The sequence below is a fragment of the Cyprinus carpio genome, chromosome A15 (genome assembly GCF_018340385.1).
Source record: "Cyprinus carpio isolate SPL01 chromosome A15, ASM1834038v1, whole genome shotgun sequence".
NCBI classification, from domain to species: Eukaryota; Metazoa; Chordata; class Actinopteri; order Cypriniformes; family Cyprinidae; genus Cyprinus; species Cyprinus carpio.
The window spans coordinates 13,147,714-13,174,204 of NC_056586.1; the positions used below are offsets into that span (position 1 = coordinate 13,147,714).

Below are 26,491 nucleotides of genomic sequence, written 5' to 3' on the forward strand. Positions count from 1 at the left end.
TTTGCTGAAAATATAATCACCTTCAGACTATCCAAGATGAATAAGAGTTTGTTTCTTCATTGAAACAGATTTGGAGAAATTTAACATTACATAACTTTGCTCATCAATGGATTGCTCTGCAGTGAATGGGGTGCCGTCAGAATGAGAATCAAAAGAGCTGAGAGATAAAAACAGTCAACAATAATTCAGAAGTTAAGTCTATATCGGGATCACACAACTCCAGTTCCATCAACTAACATCCGAAGTGAAATGAAATACTGTGTGTTTTAACTTAACTTTAAACTGTGTCGCTTCTAGCCAAAATTCAAGTCCATATATACATGAATAACGCTTCCTCCAGTGAAAATAAATAAATAAATTAAATCCATCCCCTGTTGTCCTCTACATCCAAAACTGTGATGTTTTTTAGCAGCTCTTTTGACTCTCATTCTGACGACACCCATTCACTGTCAGACAATTTATTTATTTTATTTATTTTTTATTTTTTTTGAGTGAACTATTCCTATATCATCCAACAGTCACAAATTCTGTCTAAATCACATAGAAAAGTAGTAGCAAAACCTCTATTCAACAAGTCACATGATTAAAGGTGTCATCCATGTCTGTAACACACACAAGGAGACATAAGTTGCACACAGATGTTTAATACTTTTCAATTGGGTTTGCTAAAAACATAAGTTATAATAAAATTTCCTTAAATACCATTAAAAATTCAAAACAAATTGTCACAGGCAGCATATATATTATTAAAACCAAGTTTGGGCAGTGGGTACACTGACATTTTTTCCTCACAAGGCTAGACAAAAGAAACAGGAAATGATCCTCTGCAAATTGGGAAGTGTTTAATTTACCCGCTTGCAGCGGATGCTCAGTGACCTGATGGGCATTGTGTGAGTGAGGGCAGTGCCATTACTTGACAGCACGAGTACATCCTCACAGCTGACTGTGTTTCCCTGAAGGCCTATTGAAATATTTGCCAATTGGTAATTTCACAGAGTTCTGTCCTCAGAAAGCTTCAGACGCTTGTTGTGCAGGTTGGAAAAGTGCCAAATGTTTGTCTGGAAACATGGTGTAACAACAGTGTGACTGTTGCCATGGATGATTATTTTGTACTGAAAATGTAGATACTCAGTGGGCTACCATAACTCACAGCCTCTCACAAATATTATTATTCCTATTAAACTCAGATTCCAGGTAAGGTTTATGTGCTTTACTCAAGGTCAAGGGTGACACTACACAAACAAGCACCATGGCAGGCCTACAGTTAACCAGTCATTTTGTTACACAATGCACCCCTGAGATTTGATTCAGTGGCCTTGATAGTAACCTGGAATCGTTGACCTTTATCTTGATATTTTTTCTAACACGTTTACACATCAAATATTACATTGTGGGGGTTCACTCAGGTACAATGAATTATCTATCACATGCTATCATTTTTACATGAGTTATTCATTACAACATCCATCTATCTATCTAGCTATCTATCTCTATCTATCTATCGATCTATCTATCTATCTACTCTTTATTTTAAAAGACTATATATCTTCAATTCAAAGTTAAATCTACATTTTAATTATGATTTATACTTTAAACAAATTAAAAAAATGGCCCATTGGGAAAGAAAAAAAGAAGTGAATTGAACAGCTTTTAAAACAGTCGTAATCGTATGTAAATTTGCTTCAAGAAAATTAACCTTTTTAAGATTTTTAGACATTTTACTGGTAAACAAGCCCTCTAAAAATACTAATTAATAAAATTATTTCTGACAATGTAACTATTAAAATTCTGTGTAAATACCAAAACATTGAACTGACTTGATTTTTAGAGATGTTACATTTAAATGGTCATCATTCATTTCTTGATATCTTGTTCTTTGTCAAGACAAAGAATGACTTCAAAGCCCAAATTAGCCACAAATACTGTGTATCTCTGCATCTTCTTCTTCAAGCTTTATATACACTATGATGAGGGAGTAGCTTAGTAGAGTACCTACAACAGAAACACATTCTATGGAAACGAGCTGGACTCTTTTTTTCTCAGTGAGCCAACCAGAGCCTCTGGCACAAGACTCACATTACTGGATGGTTTAGTGTGGAAATGCAGGCTACAGTTTCATCATCCAAAGATTACAACTAACCTTTTAAATTTATCAGGAGTTGTGCGTTGGTTACCAGTGAAACAGAAAGCACAACATGTGGCTGAGCCAACAAAATCAAAAGGGTCTAGACTGATTGTTTGTATTTTGGCATAGTACGCTAGCAGTTTAGCGAACTGTGACTAAAGTCACGTGTTGCTTTTTCAAAGTCCTGAATCTCAGAGCTCGCCAATCAATAAAGTCACCAACCCCCAAAGCTACGGGCCAGAGCCTATGAAAACAGTGGCGCACACCCACAAACACACAATTCCCAAGAGGTGACGGTGAAAGACACAAGTAACAACCCTGCGAGAGAGAAGAAAAAAACACCTCAAAGGTCGCCAGAAGGGTCAGAAGTTTGACCTGACCACTAAAACGAGTTGACCTGTATAGCCATGATAGGGGCTGCTAATGTGAGTCCTTGTCTTTGCCTGATTAGCAGGCTTTGGGGTGAAAAAATACTAGAGTGGGCCTTAAAGTCTTGACCAACTGGATTGTCCAGAGGTGCGCGGAGATGACCAGAAGTTTAAAGATCACTGGGTCGGGCCATAGTCTCTTGTGGAACCGGAAGGGCTTTGAAGCCGCTAATGAAGCTTGACCAGCCCAAATGCTCTCTCAAAACATATCCTGACATTTTCCGGACCGGATGCTGGGCTTATCCATTAATGGGCTCAATGTGTGTTCTTTGGCCCTTTCCACCCTTTGTTCTACATCATTATAAACATTCCACGCAGAATCATTCCGTAAATTAATGATCTATCACTAGGAGCTATCTTTACAAATCTAATATAAAATAGTTCATTTAATACATAATACTTTAATCTAACAAATCTGAGAGGTTTATTTTTTATAACACTAACTGCATTATATAAATAGTTTTTTTTTTTAAAAAAACACTAAATGCATTATATAAACTAAAATAAACATTACAGCTAAATCTTTAAGATAGTTCAGATATTATATTATATTGTATTGTATTGTGTTTTGGATTTTGGAAGGGCCCTATAAAACGAATTACTGGAAAACTAAAAACTAAAATAGGATTTAAAATAAAAATGGATTCAAATATAGATCAGAAATGTAAATCTCCACTTTTTGTAGTTTACACATACACTACAAAAAGTGTTTTATTACTCTAATTTTAAATTAACTACAGTTACATTTATTCAAGTAAAAAATAAAATAATCATGACTTGATGATGAAATACTGTATTAGGCCCATTAACTCCAGACAACACTCGTGTGCTTTAAAGGTTGAGATTGGCTGTTTTCCCGCAAAATTACTTCACTACTTATTGATCCATTCTCATGGTTTTTTATCTATTAGAAGTCTCTCAGATCGTCCACACCACCCATAGTTTACATCAACAAGCATACAATGGCCGTGCATTATCTATGATAATCTCAATCAGGTTCCACCAAACTTCCTGTGCTAACAGAAGTGGGCATATACAGTGTCCTCCTTCAGGAGACCTACTGGTTATGTAATTAGGGTCTGTGCTGTTGGTGCAGTTAACCATTGAGCGAGACTCGATCCAACTGGCCAAGGATGAGGCTGAATAAACAAAAGATCTCATGAAAGATAACCAGTTTGAGAAAGACAAAAGATCGCCGAGCTCTGAAGCATGGCCCTGGCCCAATATCGAATAACACTGATTATTCTTCAGTTCTAACATTAACTTTAAATGAACGGCTCTATGTACCACTATCATTCAAAAAGTTTGGGTTGGCAAGTGATCTTTTCGTACGAATTTTTTTTATGTTCATTAATGTGGGGGTGATCAATGTGCTCACTGATTTAGGTTTGATCGGGAAAAACAGTGCCATGTTTTAAACCATGGCTTCGCGAAAATGTAATTGATTCCTGTGATCAAAGATGAATTTAAAGCACCAGTTCATCCAGTTTTCAGCTGAATGGGAAAGGCCGCCTTCAGAAATCATTGCTGATTATGCTGATAGATTATATACATTCTTTCTTCTCAGAAAGACAGCTGCACTGGTACGCGTTTTTTTTAAAAGATTATAGGATTCAGTCATCCAATAGAACTTATTGATTGTTGTACATTACTATAGGTTCATCAAAATAAGTTGAGTAACTTATATAGAAAAACTTAAACATGTTTAATGTAAGTATAAATGTCTAATGTCATTTAAGTTGAAATGACTTGTACTCAACGTTGATTATATTTAAACATGTTTAACAGGCAGCTGAACTTAGGTTTTAAGTTGAAATGGTGGATTTTATTTATTTTTTACATTTGTAATGTTGTTAAACACCTGTCCAGTCCACAGACTGCACTGTTCTTCTATCCCTCACAGCCCTCATTTTCATAACTCCTGTCTAAAAACTTATATAGAACAATGGAATATTACAGAAGTGCCAAAGAAACAGCATTTTTATTTCAAATATATATCTTTTTGTAAACATCATAATGCATTTAGTTGTCACAATCTAATGCATCCTTCTGCTGAATAAAAGTGGAAAATTATCATTTTAATCTTACTCCAAACTTTTTGAATGCCTTGTGGTCATAGTTTGCACAAAATATTTAAGCAGCACAACTGTTGTCCACCATTGCTAATAATATAGAAATGTCTCTTGAGCAGACAAATAAGCATAATAGACACTGATTTTCTGACAGGCATCATGTGACACTGAAGACTGTACTGGCTGCCCTAAAAATTCAGCTTCTTTGCCATCTTATACAGTGAAGTAATTTTATATATACAGCTTTGCAAGCTCACAGGAAGTAGCTCTAATTAAGCTCGTGTATTTTCTCTCTGTCTTTCTTGACCCTCTCTCTGTCTCTCAATCTCATCTATGTTTGCTCTATAACAAAAGATCTAACTGAGAGCCGTGAGCGGCGGGGCCTATGTGAGTGCTCTAGATCTCCCGCTTCCAGGGATTCTAAGCACTGGAGCTGATCTGTGTCCCCCAGAGACCCCTGCACGCATCCAGTCGTCTCTCTGTGCTGCCCGCGGTGGATTGTGAGTACACATCAGCGGCAGATTAAATCCACTCAGTGGAAAGCAGCCCAGTTCCTCGGCTCGACAACGCGCGGGACAGAAATGACATGCATGACAGGACCGAGACCAGCACAGCGGCTCGCAGAAGTCTTAATCCAGATGAGTGTGTGTTTTGCATGACTGTTGTGATGTTTGTCTATTGCTACTGGCATTTTATTCCAAATGGATGTTTTGTGCCTTAAAGTTGTTCCAGAGGACTGGGGAATGATTTGGCGGGTGCATTTGGGTTAAGATTCACGACTTTGAGGGCCTCTCGCAATTGGGGCAAAAGTACAAAAAGTTTAAACTATTATTGGTATTGGGTCACCTCCTCACCATGACCACAATGACCCCATGGGGCCCCAGGGCTTTTTATATTGTCCTGTGTGCAGACAGATATCACGGATCTTAACATCTGTCACTGTTCACAGACCAGAAAGAGGGCAAGTTGAGTTTATGAACAAATATTAGTTGACTGCTTAATCTAACTGACCTACTGTCTGGATTTGGTTGATTTGGCAGACAAAATGTTTTCAAATATTAATAAACATAAAAAATTTTTGTTAAAATTTTGTTACTGTAAGAAATAATAATACAATTTTATGCCATATTTTTTATTACTAGTTTTTTTCTTTTCCTTTTTAATTGTCCCAACTTAAATATCAAAATGAATTTCATGAATTCATTTAATTTAAAAAACAATGCTTACCAACTAAAAATGTACATTATGTCTTTATTAGATCAGACCAAAAAAAAAAAAAAGCATTATGTGTTTTAGTGCCACACTGGAACGGAGAACACCTGATAGCATGGGTTCAGACAGGAAACCCAGGTCGGTGTCACTGGGGTTCAGCATTTGTGGCGAATGCTAATGAAAGAGTATCAGTGTGTGCCGCAATACACACAACGTGTGGCCACTTTATCTGTATCTGACAGAAGGCTAAAGTCACTATCAGACCATCTTACCACAGAGACTAAGGAGAGCAATGTGGGGTTATCTTCCATAAATACAGATAAAGCTCAACCTACTGTTTGAGAGTCCAAGTTTTAAATGCATGGCCATCAGTCAAAACCCAAACCAATAAAACTGAAATAATGATGGCCTTTGGTTGGCCGAAAAAATGGATTTCATATGTCCAACTACAGCAATAAATATTTTAGTTTGACATGGCGTGACACCAGTTGGGTGCCCACCAAGTGAAAGTGTGAGGACATTCTGTGCGAAAACAAACATGCACAAACATGCCGGATTTTATGAATATTTATTGGTAGTTTGAGCTTAAAATAAAGTGCTTCTGAATCCATCTTTCGATCTGAGCACAAGCTGCTCCTGGCTGATCATTTTGACAGTGTTGAGCCAGAGGTTATGGAGGGAAGGCCAGGGTCAAGCTGCACTAAGCAGCCCTTATTTTCTGCACAGGAAGACCTTGTCCTTCCACAAATGAATAAAGGCTTGGTGTGTAGAGCTGGCAGATGTTTCTAACCTACTCTGCGCTGCCTCTCACAAGCCTGAGGACGTTCATTTAATTAGAAAGTTCACGAGACCAAAAAGGAATATAAAAAATCTGTTTACGTGTTTTGCGATCGCATCTTTTGCAATGTTTCACACATGTTACATTTTTTAAACAATGTGTCTCGAAATATTGCGTTTTATTTTCATTCCATTGCTTGCGATGTGCATTTTTCAATGCAAAAATGCATTCTGTATCAAGACGATTCCTGTACTATATTTCAAATCTTCTGGAACTATACAATGAAAAGACCAAAATTTTGCTCAGTTTTAACATATTCAATACATATATTCATCTCAATGACACCAAACGCCACTGGTTCCCAAGTGCCTTGTGATTGATTGTGATGCACAGAATTTAAATATGTTAATTTTCAATGGATTTTATTTTGCTTTTCATCATTTTTTTGTCATCATTTGATTCTATGGAACAGGGCTCTACAGTGCGAGCACCAGTGCAACTGCCCCGATCAGCATATTTGTGTTTGACCTCAGGGGAGCTTCAAAGGTTTCTACTTACAACATGATTTTTCGTTGAGTAATGTACAGTATCACAGACATATTTGTTGATTCCTTAAACACAATGTTATTCAGAATCCAGTCAGTCCACTCACTGCTCAAAACACTGGAGTTTTATTCAGTGCTGAACTATGCAAGCTCATGATTCTCTCATTATAACAAAAAAAAGTAGACACAGTGTAAATAAGAGATTTACTGTGCAGTATAAAGAGAGAATCGTTTGATTATAATGCACAACCTTCCAAACAAACACAGCTGTGTGTTCATTTATGAATGAACATTCATTTTAAAACAAATCTGTAAATGAGTCATGTGTCTGAATGAATCAGCCGTTTGAATGAATCAACTAAATGAATGAGTCAGTGATAAAATCAGTGACTTGCCACCACCTATGGGCAGTTTTAGTTTAATGTTTAAAGTATCATTTCCCATTATTTTAAATCATTTAATATTTTCATATTCAAAATTGTATATTTAAATCATAACCTCTACATGAATTTATGAATTTATTTTGCACTAATGCCACCTCTGAGCCTCATGTCTGTAAATAATATACCTACATGCAAATTTTGTGTTCACCTGTGCCAGCTCTGTAGAATTTAATTTTGTTAATACTGATTTCATTTTGATCTGAAACTTGTTCTTCTTTTTCCTATTGTTTTAAATAGAAATTGTGAAAAAAAAATGAATTTAATGTCATAAGAGATGACATACTTTCAATAAAGAAAAAAAAAATCCAAAGGTTAAATAAAAATAATAAAAACCAAAAACTATAAATCACTTTAAGGAGTCAAAAATCACCTCATAATGGGAAGGCTAATTTTTTGGTCTGTGCTCCTAAAAAGAAAAGTAAGCATAGAGCCCTGTGGAAAAGAGCAGCATGAACATTCTACTAAATTTCTTTATTTGTGGTTTACAGAACCAAAGAAAGAAAGTCGTTCAGGTGAATAAATGATGACAAAAATTTCATTTTTGGGTTCTATTCTTATAATTAATAAACATAAACCAAAAGGAAAGTCTCAAATATTTCACTCACCTGTGTTGTTCAGCTGCTTCACTATCAGGCAACTCCATATCACACACCTCACATCTTTCTTTCTGGGCTTGGACCTCATGTTTCACATTCGCTGTGAAATCCCCGAGCTTGCTTAAGAACTCCCTCTGAATCAAGCTCTGATGGAAGAGCCCCCCATAGGCACTGAAATCCATCGACATGGCCAGGGAGGACGGCACATGTAGCGACGAGGCCATGGACACAGGCAAGGGCAGCATGCTTTCACTCTTATGGGTTGGACGGGGATAGAGCACAGTGAAGTGAAATGTCTATCAGCCAGACTGGCCATATTGACCAGACCCACTTGAGTGTTTTCTCGCCTTGGGAACAGCCAGAACTATCGGCACGAGGTGGAGCTCGCGGGCAGCTGGTGATGTACGCTACCTTCTGGATGGGGTTTCCAGGAGTGTCCCGGTGCTGCCTGGAGTCACTTTCCCACCCTCCCCAATCCTGGGGAAGCCGCCTTCAATGTAGGTAGTCCTCGTCTACCTGCATCATCTCAGTCTTGATTTTATCTAGCAATGATGATGAGTTACCATGGTTGTTTGAGAACACCCTGGGGCATGTTTTGTTTTGGGGGACGGACCTGTCCCCCCCCCTCTCATCAGGCCCTCTACAGCTCGCTCTAGTTCGGGCTGACGGTTGAAAGACCCCATTGGCGAGCAGACGCTGAAGATCTCTTATCCGCCCATGCTGACCAGTGCCAAGCGATGTCGAATGGCCTCCGTCCTGTATGGAATGCTTTTTAGACTAAATGCGCTCTTAAGGTACTTGATCCTGTGGTCATCGTCATCCTCTGTGCTGTTTTCTTTCATGTTCACATCCGTTGTCGTTCTCTTCGGACGCCTGGATCAGTTTCAAGATCTTCATACACATTGCTCCTCTAAGTCTTCTAAATCTCTAAAATCGCTGCGGCGCGTACAGCAGGTCGTCCAGGTCCTCCAGCCTTGGCCTGGAGTGTGGCGGTGTAGGCGTACCTCCAGATCTGCTGGAAGGTCTTTGGTGAGAGGAAGTCCCAGAGTGTAATGTTTGGCTGTTGCGGTGGGAACAGATCTCAAACATCTTACTAGCACATGCGAGCACGGTTCTGTGGGCATTAAACTCCTGGCTGTCGCACCATTATGACCTCACATCACACAATGTCCCAGAGAGGCGCATCTGGTTGGCCTTCTGCAGGCAGCAATGTGGGATGGCCGGGTTTCTCGGCGGTGGGAGTCGCACCCCCTTTTCGTCAATCCATTACATCAACCCATTTCATCGAACCATCTCAACGGATTTGCTTCTCTTCTCTCCTTGTGTGCGCCTGTAAATGTCATTCACCGTACATGAAACCACCAAAACACCGAATGATAACAAAATACCCTACATCAAATGTTGCAATACTCGGTTCATTCATCTCTGTTAAACAGGTCATGTTAAGCATCACTCAAACAGTTACCTCAGTGCTTTGAGAAAAAGTCAAAAGGGTTGTTTGTTGGTTGGCGGATCTCTACAATCCAATCTTCACATCATGTACTTAATTGTTACGCATCCCCGATTGCATCAATAGTGTGGAAAACTGCCGAGAGAAACTGACCCGACGGCATTCGTGGCACCATGCTTGATGAATGAACTTGGCACTTTATGATACAGTCCTTCAGGCACAGCAACAATTTGTTTTTAACTAGTACCTTACACCACTCTTTTTATTAACACCCAGCGGAACATTACACAACAGTAGAGAAAGAATAAACAACTCCACCCCCGGAGTGACATTTTTAATCATAAAAACAACAGTGTGTAACATACCGCTGCACTATAACAAAAAATGGTGACTAAGTGGGCTAAATCGCAGTTAGAACATTATGTACCTATCTAACTAATACCACTACAGATTTTTATTTTATAACAGTTAAAGGTAATAACTAGGCTATCAGTGTTTTTTTTTTTTTTTTTTTTGAACAACACATCTCAGTTTAAACAAGTATATAAAAAAGTCATTCTTGTAAAATCTTACTGTAATCACGCAACATATTTGTTTAAAAAAGCTAAACCATTTATTAAAATAACACTGAAATATGCAATTATTTTCCTGTGGATATTTACTACAAACAGACTGATAAACCGTTTAGTCCTGTTTTAATCTTTTTCTCCTTTGGAATCAACAAATGATGCCATTTTAATGCTAGCCTTGATATTAAAAATGGATAACTAATTACAGTGTGAATATTGAAAAAAGCAAACATCTGTCAAACCTATTATGGGTCAAAAAAAAAAAAAACATCTTATTATTGTATCCTGGTCTTATGTCAAATCTCAAGATTGGATTTAATTTATTTTATTTATTTTATTGTATTTTTTTGTGCGTGAGTGAATTGAATTAAAGTAACGGCATCAGTTACACCTTGTTGCAGTTTCACCTTGTCCCTCTGGCAAACCTGAAAAGGTTAAGCACTCATAATCTTCCAGCCTTCAAACCGCACAAATAACGCGAAACCGGTGAGTTACAGTTTTATTGGAACCACATAAATCTATGTATCGACATTTCTATCTTTGACTATATTAAATTTACGATTACATTACGCTTGCTAAACATTACAGAATAAGAGCAACAAATCTGAGACAGCGAAGACAGTCATGTTTCCTCCGCGCAACAGTCTGAAGCTATTCGCAGTCTTTACTGCGCTGACAAGCGCAAATGGCACCTGAATGACAAGTTGTTTTAAGCAACAATTACAGCACTCATTTCATAAACATAATACTTTTTTATAACACTTAAAGTCTACGTGTCCCTGAAAACATACAGGAGCAATGCAGGATCCATGAACACTTAGGGGCGCGTGCGATATCAGTAAAGCCAAGAAACAAGTTGCATCCTCAACGCAAAATGAACTCATCTCGCAGCACTTTCACCAACTAATAAGCATTATGCGCGCCATACTCAGCAATCTGGAAGAACAATTAAGCTTTAACCGGTCCAGTTATTTTCACTTACCTGCCATTGGCGCGTAAAATTGAACACTTGTTTATTAAGGCATCAACATACTGAGAGGTCCACAGGAGCCGCCTTCACGCGCACTACACTCGCCGTGCGGATTCCATCATCATCATCACCTAGTGACGTCAAAGCAATGGCTCGCTGTTTTCACCGAGGCGCGCGAGGAAACCCTGTGATTATTAGTCTCTTAGGATGGAGCTGGTGAGGGATAACAACTGGGATTCAACCAAAACTCATAAGAGTCATTTTACATATGACTGAATATTAAAATATTACGACCAACTTTACAGCGAAAGACAGCCCCGGCGTGCGGTAGGTGTACACTTCCCACTATTGTCAAAAAAGATGTTTATAACTTTAAAGAGCATGACTGCATTAAAAGAGCTTAGCTTGACCATTAATGAAGGGGGGAGAATGAATGAGAAAACCACGCACAAAAGCACCGTGCCAGTGAGTCTAACCTCATCTCCCCACAGTCGTCTTATCTGGAGACATGCTGCTTTATTCCCCAAACGTCCAGTAACGGTGAAGAATAACCCAGGGACATTAGCGAGCCACTGTACTTTATTGTTTTACTTAATATTGCCAATTATAATTACAGTGTGGTTTTCAGTACCACCCAATGGCTACCCGTCAAATGTTTTGATTTATTCTTTCCGAATATATTCTTTTGTGCTCCCACCACAAACTTTAAACTACTAATTTACTTAAAGAAATAATAATAATAATACTAATAATATAATAATAATAATAATAATAATAATAATAATAAATAGCCTACAAGATTTTTATTAAACTCAACTTTTTCAATATTTCTTTTTTGACAAAACTGTCTAGGTGTTTCTGTAGATACACCTAGACATTTTTGTCACACAAACAACACAAAAAAAAATAAACAAAAAAATGTAATTCAGAAATTGAAATAAAAAGTTGCATTCAAAACATTTATGTTTTTGCATTTATTGCATATTAAATACAATTAATACATATGTTAGTGTTGTTAAGTAGGTTTATATTTAAAGCACGGTGCACCTCGTCAACTAACCTTTGACGGCTTGTGATATAGTGCCACCTGCTGGTCAAATAAAATAATTGATAGGCAGGTGCGTTCTCCTTTCTGTCAAGGTGGAGTTTCACAGGGATACAATGCATACTCTATACACATATATTCCAGAGTGGCACTTAAAAAAATATTACCAAGCAATTTTCCACTACCACTGTAACGCCATAGGATCTCCTCCAAAGAGTTTCCGTTTTGCCATTTTAATTTCATTTTTTGATTACAGTGTTGCCAACCAAAACAAGTAACCAGTTTTATTTGCAGCAACAATAACCATTTGTGATTAGTATTTTGGAGAGTATCCTGGTTACCATATATTTGTATAAATGGATAAAATACTTAAATTTGTTTACAATGCTTAAAATGAAAGCAACCATTAATCAAAAAACATCAGAATGTTGATCTTTATGAATCAACCAATCAAAAAACATGCAGAGAGTTAATATTTACTTTTATGCGACTGAACGAACATAACAAACTAGAGAATCTTTCGTGTTTTAATGAGTTTAATTAAAATGTGTTAGAACAACACAATTTACAACATGTTCTTTGCTTATCATTGTAAAGCTCACCCATTATACTGCTATTTCATGGGTCAATCCTCATATACATGAAACGATTTACAGTTTTCGGGCAAACTGGCAGTGAACAACTGAACAACTTGAGTACAATGGGCAAACAAAATGATCTTTCATTCGGTCCAAAACCATTTTAAGCATCGGAATCCTGAAAACATCCAGAAACCACGACCTTCACTATTTCTCCACCATCTCCTCGTAAAGCTCAGGCCAGTCTGGTTTAACATCAGACATGCGCAAGCAGACAGTCATGCAATGAGTGATGATATAAGAACTCTTCTCAGAGTCACGTGTCCTATCAGTCCAGATTCATACATGACTGTTAACATCCGTCATGTTTTATAAAAGGACACTCAGCGGTTGCTCCAAAGCTATGCAAATTTTCTGAAGGAAAAAAAATAAGATGGACAAAGGTCTTGATAACGTAATCACAGTGCACAAGCTTGCAGGTGACAGTGTGAAACATTCTTTCTCCAGAGGTACAAGGTATAAAAATGAGAAGATATTTTAGTTTAAGCTGATGCTTTAGGAGCATGTTGGAAGAATGATTTAATGTATAAATCCCAAATATTAGAAACACATGATAATTGAAAAAAACTGATCTAATAAAGACTTCAGCAGCAAATCAAATGGTTCATTTGAAATCTTTATCAGACTTTCGGTAATATAACAGTATGTTAAAATATCTTATGATATTTTTTTGTCTTTACACAAATGCCATTATGAGTTATCATTCAACAGGCAAAACAGTAAAGTGTAAATAAAATATAATGATAAAATATAATAAAACACAAAACTCACAACAAATCGAACCTAGCCCTCAAACCTCATGATAAAAAAATAGGAGAAAATCATTTACATTTTAACAATGTACTTTGTAAAATAAATTTGTTTTGTATTACTGAATAAATCATTCTCCTGAATAACTTGATGCCCTGCTATAATAATTATCCTTCTGACAGAAGAAAAAAAAATGTACAAAGAAACACAAGAACCTTTATAAGAATATCTTTGAATTATATGAATTTGATGTCTGTTAACTCTGATACAGAAACTTCTGGAAGTTTACTTAAATCAACAAAAATAAAAGGAAAATGCATACATACAGTACATTGTAAGTGAAACTTCTGTCTGTAGATACACCGTTTTGTTCAGAAAATTCATTAAGGGCACTGTTAAACAGACATGTTCATGGTCATCACGACGCCTTTACTCCTTCAACTTCTCATGCTTTACTTTCAGTGGCGTTTGTTTGTGTGAGGGCGTTGGGTTCTGCTCCGGTTCCCGGTGCAACTTTCTTCAGGTCTGCGTTTTCAGTTGTACTCTTATCATCATCCAGAAATTTCCTGTGATTGAAACCATTAAAGGGACAGTTCAGCCACAAATGAACACTATGTCATCACTATCTCACCCTCATGTCATTCTAAACCTGTATGACTTTATTTCTTCTGTCTGTTTAACAAATAAGTTAGTCGGGTTGACAAATATCAGTCACGCCACAATGATAATTTTTTTTTTTTTTAACGTGTATTTAGCCTGCAATGCATCTGTGGCACAACGGCTGTTTCTATAAAATTGGACAGTTCAAACTTCGCAAAGACAGTCTGGCACTTCTGACTCACAGCCTGTAAGTACGTTTTTTTATATTTAAATAATTTGTTGTTTCTCAGATCACAAATGCAGACATGGTTTTATATTTACGCAGCGCGATGCACAATGCAACGCATAAAAAGACAATATAGGTCATTATAATCAGTAATTATGTCCCCCCTGGATGCAACAAATGCCTTGTTTGAAATGGGTTTTATTTATTTTTTCTCATCTAGCGATGTCTGGATTGCAAACAAATCTTTCTATTTAACCGGATCTTCTTAGTGAACCGGTTGAACCAGTTCACCAAATCGAACTGAATCGTTTGAAACGGTTCATGTCTCCAGTACGCACTCTGACGCGAAATAAACCAATTTATTATTATTCATTACTCCTAACAGTACATGTGACTTAAACTGCTAAAAGAGAACCGATGATGGGATGTGCACAAGCGGAGCAGCTGGACTGGGTCTCGTGCTGCTGGCCTTGGAGATGGCATAGTATGTTAAGGGGCGTAACATTTCTATCACACGCTTGAGGCATTTGGCCAATCACAACACAATGAACAGCTGGCCAATCAGAGCACACCTTGCTTTTTAGACCTTAAACCGGATAAACGCATTGCATTACACCAAAATAATGTTCTTTTTAGCAGCATCATATGACCCCATTAATATGACTCCATAAGGTTTTAAGATATTTTGAGGGGAAAAGTTTCATTGCTTATATTGATGCACTGTATGAAGCAAAGCTCACGCAGAAGTCACTTTTAAACTAGGATACTTCCTGTTGGTCAATGTAGTGAATTCACATTAATAATGATATAGTTGCTTTGTTAGACTTCCCTATTCTCATAAAATTATTTTACAGTTATAGGTATTTTTATAGTTATTGTCCTTGATGTGAACTGCCCTTTTGTTCTTATGTTTGGAATGACATAAGGCTGAGTAAATTACTTGATTTTTCGACCTTTAAATGACTAAACCTAAAGAATTCATGCACATTCACTGATTCAGATGACCACATGCAGTGAAATTACAACCAAACATCTAACAGCCACAACACCACACTCAAACAACAAACTGAGAGAACATCTAGAGAGCATCTAGAGATCCATACTCGTCCTGTGCTGGAACAGATGGGCCATTGGAGCCAGCTGTCCCCACAGCATGTGACCCATCCTGAGGGACGTCTGTGTCTGGAGCCAGTGGGAGCTCTCCATCAATCTCATGTTCATGATTCACTAAGGGGATTGCGACGCTGCTCTGTGGGCTGATGGGATTTAAAGTGGCATGATGAGACTCGGGCGACTCTAATTCGTTTTCTGTGATTTTTGAGTTTATAGAAGCTGGTTGGACAGCGCTGAAGGGGGGAGGAGGAGGCACTGGGACTGGTTCTTCTGAAGGGACCACTGGAGGAACCTCAGCTTGTGGCTCTGGGGAATCACCCAGGTCTACCAGGAGAGTAACATTAGCCGGGTCGGAAGACAGGGGAGATGAGCTGGAGGGTTTGGTGTGAGATTTGGGTGTGCTGCTGTTGGGTGGTGTCATGTGGACCAGGTTAGGAGAGTCAGAGGGAGGTGCTGTGATGCTGGAGGTGAGAGTGGTGCTCTCGCTAACTGGGCTGCTCTGGCTAAGGTCAAAGGTGTCAGTGACTGTGTCTGAGTTAGTGGGCACGGAAAGAGGCAAGTCCACTACCGCAGCGGCAGTTTCCGTAACTTGCCTGTGAGAAGAGGGAGAGAACAGAAACACAGACGGGTGATGTTGACACAGAGGGGAGACATTAATGGAGAGACACCAAATCATTAAAGGTATGTGGCTACAACACATATGCAATACTCATTTGGAATACAGTATTGCATGCATTGCAAGAGTAGTGTTACAATTAATGGTCACTAGAGGGAGTACTTGATTTAAAATATGAAATTTGGAGGGGGAAATAAAATGAGAGTATGTAGGGAAAATGAGCAGGAGGCCAAAGACAACATGAAATCAAAATGTTTTGTTTACATTCTCATTAAATGTCCTCAGACTTACTGTCCCTGAACACATAATTCTAAAGAATAATAATAATAAACCGAATACAGGGCTTAAACAAATGATGTATGGATGTGTCAAATTCAATGAAAGAAAGGGGGAACAGGACCCAGGTCAGACTCGGGATGACTTCATCACATTATGGATGTTCTAGCTGCTGAATGTAATATTTTATAATACTGTCATCCCATGCTTAAAGATGCACTTATTAAAAGTTGCAAAAGGTGTTTTAAATAGGTAAGATTTTTACATTTTTTGTCTCTTATGCTCACCAAGGCTGCATTTATTTGATTAAATATACAGTATAACAGTAATATAATAATATAAAATTTTGTCTATTTTAATATATTTTAAAATGCAATTTATTTCTGTGATGGCAAAGCTGAATTTTCAGCAGACATTACTCCAAGCTTCAGTGTTACATGATCCTTCAGAAATCATTTTAATATGCTGAATAGCTGCTCAAGAAACATTGTGTAAACCATGATACTTTTTTTTCCAGGATTCTCTGATGAAAAACTATTTACAAATAGTGCACTTCTTTATGATGACACATTTACACCACTAGATGTCAGTATAAGTTCAAGGAAACGTGTTTGAAAGCAGTTCTTATTTTGCACAATTCCATTTAGTGCCACTAGCTTTACAGAAATTACACACTGCAGCTTTAAATGCATTGCAAATTGCTGTTTCATGTTGTCTTTACTCTTTAAATTTAAAAATAGAAGCTAGATAGTGGAGGTGGATTCAAATGGTTATATTTAGGGTGTAGGAAACACTGGTTTAATGGCATTGCAGATGTTCTGTGATTATGTGATTCATTAATTGAGCACAGTACTATCATGTTACAGTGAGCTTACTCTGGTTTGGTCAGCGGCGTGGTCTCATTTGGCTCAGGATGGCCTTCTGCATCATGATTGGCTGTGGCCTCTTCTGTCCTCACTTCTACAATGGGCTCTTTAGACACATCTTGACTGCATGCAGAGAAAAGGCATACACATCTGCTCATTATACAGCAATGAGGAGAGATGGATGAGGTCACTAAAGTTGTGGCATAAAAGAAGATCTTGTTTCTTTCACAGTGGCTGGAGGACTTTAACAGCTAGAACAGCTTATGTGACTGAATTCATGCACTTGACAATGCAGGGCCCTTAACTGCTCTCGATGTGTGATATGACCTTATTTCGTCATATATATATATATATATATAGTGCAAGAACATTGTGGATACTCACACAAAGGCAGCTTTGCCCGTCTCTATGTCTTTGCCCTTGGTGCCTTGGCCAGGTTTACCGCAGATGCACATGAGGATGCCACACTTGTTGAGGAAGCAACAGGTGGCGTCCACGATCAGCAAGAGCAGCACACACACCAGTATAAGAATACCAACAATTACTCCAGTGTTCATGCCTGTCCCATCTTCCATGGAATCTGAGGAGAAACAGGAGAGATACAGACAAAGAGACAGAGCAGGAGGATCATCAGCCCAAACTGAAGAAGCACACACTGTAACAGTCAAGCAAGCATGAGTTATTTTCAGATCACAAGACTATCAGGATTCAGCAAAGCGAAGACAATTGGTGAAGTCAACAAGGCAAAGCTAACAACTCCCCCTTAAGACAGAATTGCGCACTCAGTGAATATATAATACACAGTTTGGACTTAAAATGAAAAATCTGTCATCATTTACTCACCCTCATGTCACTCTAAACTGTTTAAACCTAATTTATTCAGCTGATACAAAAGAAGATATTTTGAAGAAATATCTTCCTTTTATCAGCGTAAGAAAATAAGTCATAGAGGTTTAGATGACATGAGGGTGTCTAAATGATGATACAATCTTTGCCTGCATCTTTCCAACCTTTATGTTTTTTTTGTTTATCATCAGTAGTTAAAAAAATAAAAAAATAAATAACTTACCCATAAACACCAGTGACAGTTAAGATCATGATACGATGGCAACTGGGACAACATAAATGCTATTTATGACAGATTAAGTAGTGTGTCACAAGATTTAAAAGATTTAAAAATAAATAAATGCATAAATAAACACTTTTTTATTCTGCAATTACATTTTATTCATCAAAAGTGGCAGTAAAGACATTTATAATATCTATTTAAAAAATGCTGTTCCTTTGAACTTTCTCTTCATCAAATAATCGTGATGTTTCCACAAAAATATTTAGCTGCACAACTGTTTTCAACATTAATAATAATAATAATAATAATAATTTCTGACAGATCACGTGACACTGACGATTTATTATTTTAAATTATAATAATATTTTACAATACTACTGTTTTTACAGCATTTTTTTAAATAAATGCAAATTAAAAAAAAAAACCTTACAGACTCCAAACTTTCATAGAATAAAAAAGGACACTACAACATTATATAAAAATGAATTTAATAATGCCACATGTGAACAATAGCCCTAGTTATGACTATAATACATTGCTGTTTTTCCAAACATTACAGTAAGTAGAAGCCTCAAAAAGTCTTTTAAGTAATAAAATAACATCTCAAAGGTTTGTTACAAAGTTTGATCCCAAAGGACTGGTACAGTTTTAGTTCAAACAATCCATAGAGCAAAAGAAGAATATAAGACAGACAAGATATATTCTCTCTCTGCTTTTAACTTAGTGTTTCACTCTTTCATTCCTTAAGATGAAATGTGTCAAGCCCACAGAGGCCATAAATTATTATTATTTGGTCTCTAAAAACTTATTTCATGACCCTCCGTTTCATTATGTCTTTGTTTTTGCATCTATCTGCTAAGCTCTGCCCCTCTAGAGAATACTGTTACATTGCATTTAAAACTACCCAAAAACAGATCCTCAAAAACCTTGCATTAAAAATTTAAACAGTTGCTAAGGTATTATAAGTATTGTTTTAAGGCGGGGCTTAGCGTTCATTTAATTCCATCTGGTGCCACTGGAATGACACAATGCAGCTTTACTTACACAATACAGTGCAAATGTCTATAGACTGGATGTGATATAAAAAATTTACTTTATTAATGACAAATTAAAAAGCATAGTCATTTTAAGCTTTTGGTCATCTGAAACTGAATATATTTTGTATTTCCTTAAGTTATAATTGGAGTTACTCTTGTCTGTGAGGCTCAGTGTTCCCAGCACATTAGAGAGATACAGAGACAAATCACGCAGAGGATCCTCAACATGAGGAGAAGACATTTCCTCGACTTTATCAAAGCAAAAGCAGCAATAACAGAGAGAGCAGAAGGGACACTAGAGGGGAGGAGACTGAAGAACCACTCTGAGGGACTACAAAACACAAAGACCAACAGAAGATCACAGGCAGAAACAAACATTCATGCAATAACACAACAAAGGGAAGGAGGAAGAGTATTGGCACCAGGATGTTTGCGTTATGAGTGCATGTGATGGTCCGTCCATTTTCCAAGCCCAGGAACAACGACAGGACAACAGAGAAACAAGGAAAAGGGGAAATGGGAAGAGAGAGAAAAACAAGAGACAGAAAAATAAGTCAAACACAAAAACAAAGTTGCGAAATGAAAAAGTAAAGTGGAGATAAAAAGGAAAATGAATGAAAGCACAAGCTGAGGGTGAAAGTGAAAATATATGACAGTTGTTGGGTCATTCTCCATACCACTGCCATGTGTATATATGACTTAATACTTTTGTGAATAATAATAATAAAGTCAGAGGATAAAAAACATTTGTCATTTACAGTGCCAACCACTAATATTGGCACCCTTGGTAAATTTGAGCAAAGGTGGCTGTGAAAATAAATCTGCATCGTTTCTCTTTTTGATCTTTCATTACAAAAAATAAAAAATAAAAAAAATAAACAAAATTCTAACCTATCATTGAAATAAAACTATGGAAAGTGGCAGGAAAATCTTATTATGAAATAATGTTTTTCTCAAGTTCACATTAGCCACAATTATTGGCACCCAATTATTGCAGTGTCCTTTTCCCAAGATATCAGTACTGAGTTTTCTCCTATAATGCCTGAAGAGTTTGGAGAACAGCTGACAAGAAATCAGAGAACATTCCTTCATACAGAATCTCTCCAGATCCTTCAGATCCACAGCTCCATTCTTCTCTTCAGTTCACCACACTCAAACTCTCCTCCTCACCGTGCATTAGGACGATATAGACACACGTCCTCGTCCAGGCAGATTTGAAACATCTTTAGTTGATTGGAACTTCTTAATTATTGTCCTGATGTTGGAAATGGGGATTTTAAATGCTTTAGCTCTTATCTTACAGCCACTCTCTATTTTGTGAAGCTCCACAATCTTGTTCTGCACATCAGAACTATATTCTTTGGTTTTACTCCTTGTGGTGGATGATTAAGGGAATTTGGCCTTTGTGTTCCCCATATTTATAATCCTGTGGAACAGGAAGTCATGGCTGGAGAATTTCATGCCCCTAGTCACCCTGGTGTGCAAACAAAAATCGTAAATATGAATGGGAATATACTTCAGAGATATTTTACGCACAATAATTTCTAGGGGTGCCAATAATTGTGGCCAACATACCCTAGTGAAAAACATTTATTTCATAATGTGAGTTTCCCCCCAATTTCCATTGTTTTATTTCAATGATAGGTTAGAATTTTGTGAATTATTTTTAATGAAAGATCAAAAAGATAAACAATGCAGATTTATTTTCACAGCTGCCTTTGCTCATATTTACCAAGGGTGCCAATATTAGTGGTTGGCACTGTAGAATATATTTATATATATATATATATATATATATATATATATATATATATATATATATATATATATATATATATATATATATATATTCCTGAAATGGCACCACGTCCTGAGGATGACCTAGTTAAAATTATTTTTTATTTCATTTTTTTTTTTTTTTTTTTTGTTTTGTGTTTTTTGTTGTTTTTTGTTTTTTGTTTTATATTCCTGAAATGGCACCACGTCCTGAGGATGACCCAGTTGACAGTGGGAGTTGTGTATTGGACTATAATGCAGATAATATCAGGACGATGTTACTGAAGTTAATGCAAAAAACACAGAATTAGCCCTTAACTTTATAATGTAGACCTAAAACACAGTGTACCTCACAGCCGACACAGCAAGTAGCAGGGAACAAGATATTAATTATATTTTAAGCTAATTAGAGAGTACAAATATGACTTTTAAACCATAAAAATGGTCTGAAAAATGTCCTCGAAGACCAAGAGGTGCTGCATTAAACAAACAACGCTCTACAGAGCAAGCAGCTAATGAAGAGTCAGTGCTGTGTAGTTTTGCTTCAAAGTAGATGAGAAATATGTGGAATAGCTGAACGCTAACAACAGCAGAGCAGCAGAACAAATTGGACGTGAACTTATTTACCTGTGACTGTGACTACGGAACACTTATTTCTTTATTTAATCTAGCATAGGTTTAACTATGCATTAGCATTAATAAGCATTAATAAAAACTATATAGTCATATATATATATATATATATATATATATATATATATATATATATATATATATATATATATATATATATATATATATATATGATATATAGACAAAAGCAAAAAAAATTATAAAAAAAATTAACTAAGATTAAAATGAAAAAAACTGACTCAAAATATTAATAAATATAATCTCAATGATACTAAAATAAGATGTGTGTGCATAGATGTGTGTGTGTGTGTGTGTATAGAAACCCTGAAATTAAATTTATATAAATTAAAACAAGAAAAATGACATAGTTAGTCATAAAAGACGTGTTTATCACTTGTTTTGTTCATTATATATTCATTATTAACTGTCAAATAAGTAAAAGGATGCTATTTTATGATGTTTAAGCTTAAAAAGACCCACTGGGGCCAAAAATATCACCTAAAAATTGTTAGGCAGAGAGGGATAAAGAGTCTGTACCAGACGTTTTCCATAAGGAGGGAACACATTTGTTGTGAAGAATGTACAATATGCATCCGCATTATATAAATCTCCATTGTGTTATGAAATGTGCCTGTATTAACATTGTAGCTCCAAGATGTACACAGTTCATTAACAAACAGCAGAATAATGCATGAGTTCTTATAAAATATTCAGTTAAGAGGTTATGAAATGCCAAATATGATTAAATAAACAAAACTTTCACAAGTTGCTGAAATTGTTTTTTTGAGTAAGTATGCGCATAAATGTTACTCAAAATAAATACAAATATTTGAATAGTAGTGGATAAGCACTACATTAAAGCACTGGAAAGCGTTAAAGACATCTAATACGCCAAAATCCAACAGTCTCAACTTTAATGTTAGTTATCACAGTAAAAAATAAAACATGTTGAGTAAAGTTAGTCAGGAGGTGATGTGGTCTCATTGGCATGCTGTGAGGAGTGCAGTTCTGTACTCCGAGGTGTGAGTGAGACAAACAGCCTTTGGATGTGGGCCATTCACAGCCTAGTATGCCAAAGAGAGCAGCGATTCAACCCTCCTACGTCCAGAGGGCCGTCTCAGAGTGTTAATGAGAGAGAGAGACAGCGAGGGACAGACAAAGTATCTCTGCATTAAGAAGCACCACATGATTGTTACATTACAAGTGAAGCAGTGAACCCCAGCTGTGCCCATGGCATGCCTGACTCGACCGCAACTCCCAGTTTCTGGGTAGCCACAACACACTAGGCAGGGGTCGTAAGCAGGAAATGATCCTCCAGGCAGGGGGGAAAAGGCAGATGCATTGGGCTACTGCCCTGCTGCTAATGCTGAGGGTTAGCCTGGTCACAGGTGGATGGAGGCCAAGTCAATAACATTACAGAGAAAACGACTCAGAGTGTACCTGCATGTAAATGCAAGAGGTCTGATGATCCTTGTGTAATAGAAACAAAACAGGCTTTAAAAAGTTAACTGACCATGCAAGGCAAAACTATATATATATATATATATATATATATATATATATAAATATAATATATATATATATATATATATATATATATATATATATATATATATATATATATATATATATATATATATATATACACACACACATTTTTTTTTTTTTTTTTTCCTCAAGAGGAAATGCAGATTTTGCAATCAACATTCAAAATGTCAATCCTGTATAAATTAGTGATTAGATTAAAATAGGGAACATATCGGTACAATATTGGACGATATTATAAAAATAAGTGGTTGTATTACTTTGTGATATATATATATATATATAGCATTTATTCAAATGTCTGTATATAAAAACAACAAAAATAATATATCAATATATATATATATATATATATATATATATATATATATATATATATATATATATTGTGCAGCTAAAAATAATTCCTTATTTTAACTTGTAGTTATATATAATTATATCTTGTTTGATTTTTAGTTGTGCCCAATGTATTTTGTATAAGTTATTCAATATATATATATGTGTATATATATATATATATATATATGTATATATGTATGTATATATGTATATATATATATATCTATTTGGCAAAATCTAAAACAGCTTGAATGGCCAGCTTGGAAACTGACATCACCGTCTAACAATAATCTTATGTTATAGAAATATGCCATCAAGAATCTCATATGAATGAGCCAAATGTTTTGTCCGTGTGTTTCGTGATCTGCCATGTAGCATGACTCACTGTTTATCATGCAGTGTAAGTGATGGCCCACACTGCATTCGCATGTTTGGTGTCATTACAGCTCTGAGTCAGCTGTTAAAATCAGTGTGCTTGAGACCAGCAGCGAGGGTGGGCACAGAGAAGGATGGATGGGAGGAGAGAGGGAGAGAGGGATGGATGATGGTGGTTACCTGTGGTAGCTGCAGGCTCCGATGAGGTTCTGAAGGTCAGAGTGCCGGGCTTGGACTTGCCCTGCTGGTTCTCTGCCACCACGAACACGTCATACTCGGTGTCCCACTCCAGCCCGATCAGCATTACATACTCACTCACATTGGGCAGACGGATCTCGGGCTTCCAGTCAGAGTCTTCCCTCTGTGTACCAATGACCAAGCGTGAAACTAACAAAGTTGCAACCAAAATAAGAAGGACCACATTAAATATATTCATATTTGGATACTCACAGCTTTGTATCTGACCAAATAATGTGTGATTGGTGACCCTCCATCATCTTGTTTGGTCCATTTAACTTTGAGAGAATTGCCTTTAGGTTGTAGAGTGCCTTCTAGTATAGGAGGACTTGGCTCTCCTACAACAACAAACCAGTTACAATGATGTGAGAAAAAAGCATGATAACTGAAAGGAATAGTTATCATGAATAAAAAACAAAAAAAAAAAACTAAAATGTCATTCTCATGTCATTCCAAACCTGTAAGACTTTGTTACATTGAAACCAAAGTCATCCACCAAATCTGTCCATCAAACAAGCTTCTGTTTTCCATATTGGATGTGCACTATGCTTTTATATGTGAATAAAAGCCTAAATAAAACCTGCTCATCATATAAAGCAACTGTGTCCCTTCAGAAGACTTTGATTAAGGTGCTCAATTCATATGGATTACTTTTATGATGTCTTCATAAACTTTTTGAAGTGTCAAAGTTTTGGTTGTATGGACTTGCAGTGAAGAGACAGATCTCTTAGGTTTCATTTGTGTTTTGAAGATGAACAAAAGTCTTATGGGTTTGGAATGACATAAAGGTGAATAAATGGTGACAGATTTTCATTTTTAGATGAAATATCCCCTTAAAAAACAAAGATGTGTAAAAGGAAGAGAGGTCCAAACAAGGAATGAAAATCAACATTAAATATTGGTATTATGTGTAGTAAAAGGTCTATACATAGAGCGATATTTAACTATTTTGAGATTTTCAACATTGACTGATAACCATGTCAATCATGTTGAATAACAGAACTGTGAAATTGACAGTCAATTTATAAAGAATTTACTTTGACATTTTACCATAGTACACATTGTAAAATAAAGTTTAATTCTATTTAATTCACTTAATTTTTTACAATTTCTGTGTACACCTCTTATGCTGTTATTCAAGCTGCAATGTGTAATTTTCCTATCAGTAGAAGCCCCAAAAATGTATTATGGTTTTCAAACAGGGTTTCTTAAACAGTCCTCGGTCTGTTATTGTTCAAATAAACAGGCCGTCACTCCAATATACAAATAACTCATAATAATACTATTAAAGCAAGTCAATTTACAATAAATGTTAAAAAACTATTAATTATATTACTGACAGAAAAATCATCAAATTTTTGCACCACTACTTTAAACTCATGCCATTTGTCTTGTACATACAGTATGGGGCAAAAAAAAAAAAGAAAATTACACGATTGGCCACCCAGATCTGTAGATAGCAATTCTGGCCAATGAAACGCAAGTCAACCTCTAATTACTTGCATTAAAAGTTAATCCCACAATTCTTAGCTACCTACACACCAGTGATTCCATATACTGTAGGTGAATAATAGAATAATATGACAAATGCTGGTTGGCTGTGGCTCCTTAGATGAGTAGGCTGATATCTGGAGGTCACGGTGAACTGTGAACATCCCTATAGAGCAGTCATGTGCATTAGCGCGCTGTGAATTGGGAATATTTCTATGGCGCTGTTCACTGAGGCCGCTCCTTCACGGGCCATCATGATCCATTTAATTTTAATGACCAGTGAATGCTCGTTTGATTCACTACATTAGTTTGATTCACAGAGTGACAACATTGCAGGCAGAAGCTACGCGTGTACACCGCGGTTGGACAAATGAAGGCATTTACTCTCATTAAGCCAGTGATTAGCTATTAGCCTGTACGAGAGAGATGCTTTCATTCATACAATCTCAAATTACAGGCTTTTTTTCTTTCATTTTGTTTGGAGTTCTTGCTTATCCTGGTATTAATCACTAACACCCTAAATTTTGTCCATGCAGTGGTGAAATTATTAATGTCGTCAATACATCAATAGCATCACCTCTCCAATTAAGGAGGATTTTTTCCCCCCAAGAGGTACAGCTCAAATCTTCTGCTACGAAACACTGTTGCAACTGCAAAAACTGAACGAGATG

At 36.5% G+C, this 26,491-nt stretch overlaps 1 protein-coding gene and 1 pseudogene across 1 annotated transcript in view; both read right to left on the minus strand.

Moving 5' to 3' along the window:
- Positions 1-11,207, minus strand: part of LOC122147779 — a 55,826-nt pseudogene extending 44,619 nt beyond the window's left edge.
- Positions 11,208-13,741: 2,534 nt separating this feature from the next.
- The window catches only part of LOC109069688 (neural cell adhesion molecule 1-like), a 96,419-nt gene continuing 83,669 nt past the window's right edge, over positions 13,742-26,491 (minus strand). Inside the window, exons 19-24 of the mRNA XM_042771690.1 lie at positions 24,543-24,667; positions 24,273-24,453; positions 17,703-17,898; positions 17,328-17,441; positions 15,551-16,153; positions 13,742-14,187 (exon numbers count right to left, since the gene is read on the minus strand). Coding sequence (XP_042627624.1) covers positions 14,067-14,187; positions 15,551-16,153; positions 17,328-17,441; positions 17,703-17,898; positions 24,273-24,453; positions 24,543-24,667 — 1,340 coding nt within the window. The 3' untranslated portion in view covers positions 13,742-14,066. The remainder of the gene's footprint in view (positions 14,188-15,550; positions 16,154-17,327; positions 17,442-17,702; positions 17,899-24,272; positions 24,454-24,542; positions 24,668-26,491) is intronic.